This window comes from Rissa tridactyla, chromosome 2 (assembly GCF_028500815.1).
Source record: "Rissa tridactyla isolate bRisTri1 chromosome 2, bRisTri1.patW.cur.20221130, whole genome shotgun sequence".
Taxonomy (NCBI): Eukaryota; Metazoa; Chordata; class Aves; order Charadriiformes; family Laridae; genus Rissa; species Rissa tridactyla.
The window spans coordinates 95,821,129-95,827,755 of record NC_071467.1 but is presented as its reverse complement, the minus strand read 5'-3'; the positions used below and the strand labels follow the sequence as shown (position 1 = coordinate 95,827,755).

Genomic DNA, 6,627 nt, shown 5'->3' with positions numbered 1-6,627 from the left:
ACGGCCCCTTCCCTAGCAGGGGCACCCCACACCACCCCCTTGCCTGCCGCATTGGCTGGGTGAGAGGCAGTGCCTCAACTACTTGCTTGTTTATTTTCCGTGCCAAAGGCAAGCACCAACAGGGGTAGAAATGGAAAGCCAGGGAGCGTTAGTGACATCTCCTCACACCTGAGTGAGGTCACTGGTCCGTGCGCATCCCAAGCAGTTAGTGCGGGCAATGTGGGGATCAAAGAGTGTCTCCGGAGGCTGCATCCTGCCCTGCAGAAGCGAGGGGGCTCCCCATTCCTTCCTGCTGCCTGGGACAGGCTCTCCTGTCAGACCCCAGCCACCAGCACTGCCACCTCTCCACTGAATTGCTGCCTCAAAACGCCGCAGAGCAGCGTGAAGGAAACATGATATGGGCTTTATTTAGCCTTCTGGTGTTTGGGTGTGAAAAATGCTGCAAATGAATAAATATTGCCAAGAAATTCCAAACAATTTCAGAAATTTTTAATGGTGAATGCTGTCAGTGTTTGCAAGTGACATATGTCTTGTATTGCATTTGTTTGTAAAAGTTTGTTTTTTTAAAAAAAATCCAAAACACTCAGTTTTATCCATGGACTAACTCTTGTGCTGTTTTTCCTATAGGATCAGAGATGATTAAATCTATTTATTTGCTTTAAGCATCTTTCCAGCTATAACCACTTTAGGCCAATGTTTGGAGACACGTGAAGCTTGACTACCACTCTGGCTCTTTCCTGGGCTTGGGCCAGGCTCCACTGAGGTTTCCATCTTTAACTGTCCTGGGCTGAGAATCTTTGGGATAGTGTGGTAATAAGTAACATAACACAGCATAGTCCAATATAGCATCCACTGTGTGCATGTTGTCCTCTAGTTCATCAATATCCAACCCCTTATTGGCCATATTTTAATGGTACAGTAAATCCAACATTAGAATTTGTACTACTGGATGAAGAAGACATGTGAGAGTGCTGCTCCAGGACAAATTCATTTGGCCAATTCAAATTTTGCTGTGAAGTTTTGATGAGGAAGCTTGAAGCTAGAACAAGTATTATCTGTTGTCTCACGTTTGGCGTAACCTTTCTGTGTCGTGATCTGGCTAATCTGACAGAAAGGCAATCAGGCGCACACACTTCATCTAGGTCAGCTTTGTATGTGGGGCAATCTACCTCCGTGATCACGGAGCCACAGTCTACGGAAAAGCAGGCTTGTTGAAAAACAGGCCAATACAGTAATTAAAAATATTTATTTCTGAAGGTATTTACCTTGATAGGCATAAAGCATTTCCCAATTTCATACAGAAATACATAAAACATGCATAGACCAATATGGCCTACTTCAATGTGTATTCAACATGGTAAATATAATGAAGAACTTGTGTGAATATAAATACAAACCACAAAAAATAAGCACATAAGATTCAACCTGTCAGCAAATTCAACAATGTGAACAAATTCACTGCTATAAACATTCACCCAATATTGGCCTTTTGACATAATTCAAAACAACCCTTTGTCTCAACGCATTTCCACCAAACAAGGCACTGAATAAATCTCACAACAGGCTCTGGTACATCCCCACTTCAGTGCATTTTTGGTGGCATGTAAGACACAACAACCTCTATTATTAGAACTTCAGTTAGCCAAATATCCTTGTTATGGGAAACCTAGTAGTGTCCTCTAACTTTTATTTTATGTTGAAGAGTCCTTTGGCATCCAAAACCAAAGGACATTGACTATGCAAACAACCACAGTGTCTAACCCACGTTCAGATAACTCTGGTTGTACAAGTAAACTAGACTTCTGAAAAAAGGCAAAGGGTTGCAGCTGATTAGTAAAGGCAATAAAAAGGTGTAAAAATACTCTAGCAGGAGTGCAACAAACAGTATGCGAGGTAGACATGTATATATGCAGTAAGTCCTGACTAAAGTAGCACTGTGGCTTTCATTTTTGCATTTTAATACGGTAGAGTTTTTCGCTTTGAAGTCTGTCCACTCAGATCTTGCTTTCTGTCCTTTCTAAACAAATCTGTGAGGTCTTCCTTGCAAGATGCTTTTGATGTAGACCCTGAAAGCTGCTCAATTGATGGGTAACATTCCAGAAGCGATATTCAAATATTTCTTCAGAAAGATGGCTTTCTATGTGTGTTACTGCCGACTCCCCTTCAGCCCCTCTACCCATCCATCTGAATTCCAAAATAGTGAAATCCTTTGCTTTTATACTTCCAAATATGGGACTTCCTTAGTGTTTTGCTCTGCTGTGCAAACACGTGGACAGAGAGGTCCTTCGCCGTCGTGGAATGTCAGAAGTCAAGAAAGAGTTTTGGTGATGCTTTGTCAGCAAGTGTGATGGAGAAAGAGTCAGGTGATCTTCCCACTAGGATGCTTTCAGGCTTTCCCAGATGCTTTGCCGTTTGTTCGCCCTGTTATGTTTCAGCTTCTGCCCTTTCTGGAGCTCAGCCTTCAGCTTCGCAATACTGAAGGAAGCTTTGATACTGTTACCAATGGCTTCCAGCCTGCAAAAAATAAGAAATATACATTAATTGTTACAATAATGAAGATGCATCTCCAGTGTGCAGACATTCAGTTTTTGATTAAATAAGCCTCACTCTAGATTTCTGCCATGGCATCCTCAGTAACTGCTGATTGCTATACCTCTGTCAGAATTACGCTAACTTAAGCCACTTGAAATATTGGATTCAGATTTTAAATGTAAACATTAAAATAAGTTAAAATATGGATTCAAATATAGATGCCCTAGACTTCCTTAAACAGCACGCATCCAATCAAGAGGTCTTCAGTGTTACTCTTTTCGGCTGTTTTGTTTCTTTTAGGTTAATATGATCCTGGTTCCAATGAATGGGTGCTTTTTCCAAGTAAGTAATCAAAAAATGATTTAAGACTTCCAGGGCCTAAGTCTCACTCAAAATCATCAGGCTGCCTGCTCCCATAAACCCTGATCTGCTTTTGAAAGTAGCACTAAAGAGTCGTCTTTTGTGTGGGCAAACTTCTGTAGGCCATACTTTTACATGGCCGAACACCGAACGCTGGAGCTGATGTAGCTCTAACAACACTCAGCTTCAAAGCTGACTTCCCCTCTGCAGGGTTCACTGCTGCACCAATTCCAACGCATGCCTCTCTGAACTGCCACTCTGTGGAGTGCTACTGCTGCCTACTGCCACTCAACTTACTATGCATGGACCTCAAAAGACAGTCCTGAAATTTACTCCTAATCTCAAATACTAAACTGGGCTCAAATACTGATTTAGTCTTCATTTTCCCTTTCCTCAACCTTTTTGCAGGCGTTTCCATCACTAACATCCTGTACTCATTTTACACAGATTTAGCGGGCAACGTATGAGACAAGGCAGGTAGAAATCTGCCTCCTGCATTCTAAAAAGCCAGCAACGCCAGCCAGAAGAAACAATATATTCAAAATCTGGATAGATGGACAATCTTTTTTTTTTTGTTTCCCCTCCAGTAAAATGGAGTAAAGTATCTAAAGAAAGGCATTCTGAGTCAATTTCGTATTGGAATAGTTGGGACATAATATTTTTAAGTAGTTAAGAGAGTGCATGAACACACTGAAATGATAGGGTCTATTTATTTCTGTCAGTATTTCATGATTTCATACTCTTCTGAAGTTTGGTGTATCTTCAGGCCTACAACTAAGCCTGCTTCCTCTAAGGAATGGACGGAGGATGCCAGGCAGAGCTCAGCACTCGTGTGCTAAAAACCCATGGCATCAAGAAAAGCCCTCCAGATATCCTCACGGATTCCTCTGAAACTCTCAAGCTGAAATCACCAGCTAAGCCCAGGCTGACCCGACGGCAGGTGAACTGTGCTCTCTATTGCTGCTCCGGGGAACTACAACAGAGAGAAGAAACTCACCGCTTCATTTTCTTGCTGTCAACAAGCTGTCGGTTCATGCATTTGGGTCCGATGCAATTGCCAGCTTTGTTGCGGTGATGCGAGGTTTTCTCCACTGTGGACTGAGCCCTGTTAAAAGTGAAAAGGTGCTGCTGTTAAAAAAACCCCAAGTCTGCAGTCCACAAGGTGAGGCATCTCATCAACCACTTCTCAAGGCACGTAACAAGTGATCTTTCTGGGCCAAACCATAGTATGTATCATAGCAGTGTGAGCACTCAGGTAGGAGGCAAGGCTTTGGGGAGATGATTTGCTCAGCAAGTGCCAAAATGAGTAAGTCTACCACAATCCATCCCTTTTACATGCACTGCCTTTTAAAGAGTAGCAACAACAGACGCACCAGAGATCTTTTCCTGTCTGGCAGAAGTTCAGACATTTCTTGTCCTTCTGGTTGGCACATCGGCATCTGCTGCCAGGTTCAGTGAGCATCTCTGGCACCATGTCCTTCAGTGATCTTCTGGATCGAGAGGGGCCTCCAAGACCGTAGGGAACAGTCTTCCTATGATCAAAGAGACAACATGAAAGTCATTCAAATAATTCCGTGGCATCAAAACAGTGGGGTATTTTGGGCAATCTTATCAATGGGATTGATTGCATGAGTAAAGGCTGTGGGATTGGGAATGCCTTGTTGGTCATAGTTTCCATGCAAATGCTTCTGATGATCCTCCAACATATTCATTAGCATGGCTACTGAGAAGGCTAATGACCTTTTAATTGTGATTTCATAAAGCTGCTGTGCCTCCCTCTGCGATAGAAAGCAATAAAACCTCATCTCTTTGAACTTTGGTAACTGCCAAGACCGAAAGAAGCAATAAAAGCGAGGAACAGAACCTCTGCGCTCAGAGGAACACCAGCAGCCAAACAAATCACCAGAATCAGTGTTTGCAGCGCTAGGTGAGGCTCTGGCTCACTACTTTTTGGTGAGGACAGCGTAGAAATGGACCCTACACATAACTCTTTTAACATGTGGGATGCATTAATTTGCAGTAAAGAGCAGCAAGAGGCAGCAAGGAGCCACCCCGTGTGAAAGTAAACCTTCTAGCCTCCTAACTTGTCACAAAGAAAAAAACGGTCAGAAAAATTCAGGCCGGCAAAATCATATTTTTGGCATTTTGTCTGGTTCTGATTCATAGTGAAAAGCATCCCGCAGCCTTTTGCTGAGCAGCGCCCAAAGGAAATACTTCTGCCCACATTTTAGGAACGCAGGTGTGCTGGGGCTGTTAGCAGCTATCTGCTCAATCTCGGTGGCCAAATCCTACTTGCTTTCTCTCCCACTGAGCAGTCTCGCTCCTAAACTAGGCAGAAAGGCAGGAGAGGGGGGAAAGCAATAGGAGACACCGTGCAAATAACTATTCCTTCCTCTCCTTCACATTTCTGCAGGTGGGTTAGTGGTTCTTAATTTTTTTTTTCCCTCCTCCCCCCGCTTTTTTCCAACCAAAACCGAACCCAGCGCTCGGCGACTGCCGAAATCTCGTGTCGTCGTCGCCCCCCCCCACTCCCCGCCACGTCCCGGTCCCCTCACTCACTCGGGGGTGTTGATCCAGATGATGTCGAGGTGGCAGAAGTAGACGCACTCCTCGTCCAGCAGCGAGGAGCAGGAGCAGCGCCGGGCGCGACGGTGCCCGGCGGCGGCGGCGGCTGCTGGGGGTGAGGGCGCGGCGCCCACCTCGGCTCCGGGGGCTGCGGGAAGGGAGCGGGCAGAGCTCAGCACCCGCGGAAAACACGCACCCCGCGCATCTCCCGACGCATCCCTCCGGGACGCCCTCCCCTCCGGGGCTGCCCGGCGGCGCGGAGCCCGACCGGCGGCTCCCCCCGGACCCAGGAGGCGGCGAGCGGCTGGGTACCGGCACCTACCTGCCGGCAGCAGCCCCGGGCAGAGGACGAAGAGCAGCGAGACGATCATCTGGGAATAATCCATAGCAGGCAGCGGAGAGCGGACGGGAAAAAAAAATAAAAATAAAAAAAAAAGGGGAACGGAGGAAAAAAAAGAAGAAAAAAAAGGGGGGAAAATTAATAAAAGAGAAAAAAGGGGGGAAAGTTTCTCCCAGCGTCGGGACGGAGAGCCGTGTCCAGTGCCCTGCGGGGGTAACCGGCGGCTCGGTGCGCCCCAGCGCGTCTGGCTGGCGCGGCGGTCCCCGGCGGCCTTTTATAGCGAACCCCCATGGAGCGGGTAAACAGCCCCGGCGCTATTTTATCCCGAGACAATGTTATTCTGCTATTAGTCACCGGCGCGGCAACGTGCGGGCCGAGATAAGGCCGGGCTGGAAAGGAAATCGCCTGCGAACTTCAGAGCGGCGGCGGCGGCGGGCGGCGGGCCGGGAGGGGGGGTGACCGGGAGGGGCCGGGCCGGGCGGGGGGCGCCGCCGCCGCCGCCGCCGCCGAGGGCGGGCCGCCAGGGGGCGCCCTACCGCCCTGTGCCTCGCACCTGAGGGGGCCAGGCGGCCGCCCTGCCTCCGCCGGCGGGGCAGCACCGGCCTCGCCATAACAGGAGCAATTATGGCGATTATTGTCAGCGTCGGTGTTGCTGTTATTATTAAGAGCGGGGCAGGACGGGACGGGCGGCGGCAGGCGCGGTGCCGCCCGCGGTGGAGGTGTCACGGCCGCCCCTCGGGCATGGCGGCGGCCGTTGAGGGGGTGTTGTTCTGGCTCGGCCCGTTGCTCCCGCCGCTGTCCCGGGGGAAGAACCCGGCGAGCGTCCCCTC

At 48.2% G+C, this 6,627-nt stretch overlaps 1 protein-coding gene across 1 annotated transcript; it reads right to left on the bottom strand.

The window, feature by feature from the left end:
* Positions 1-1,227: 1,227 nt before the first annotated feature.
* Positions 1,228-6,097, bottom strand: EDN1 (endothelin 1). The gene is made up of 5 exons (XM_054193440.1): positions 5,780-6,097; positions 5,452-5,605; positions 4,266-4,424; positions 3,890-3,997; positions 1,228-2,514 (listed from the first exon to the last, which is right to left on the bottom strand). The coding sequence occupies exons 1-5, from the start codon at positions 5,841-5,843 to the stop codon at positions 2,376-2,378; spliced, it is 624 nt and encodes a 207-aa protein (XP_054049415.1). The 5' UTR covers positions 5,844-6,097; the 3' UTR covers positions 1,228-2,375.
* Positions 6,098-6,627: the final 530 nt, after the last annotated feature.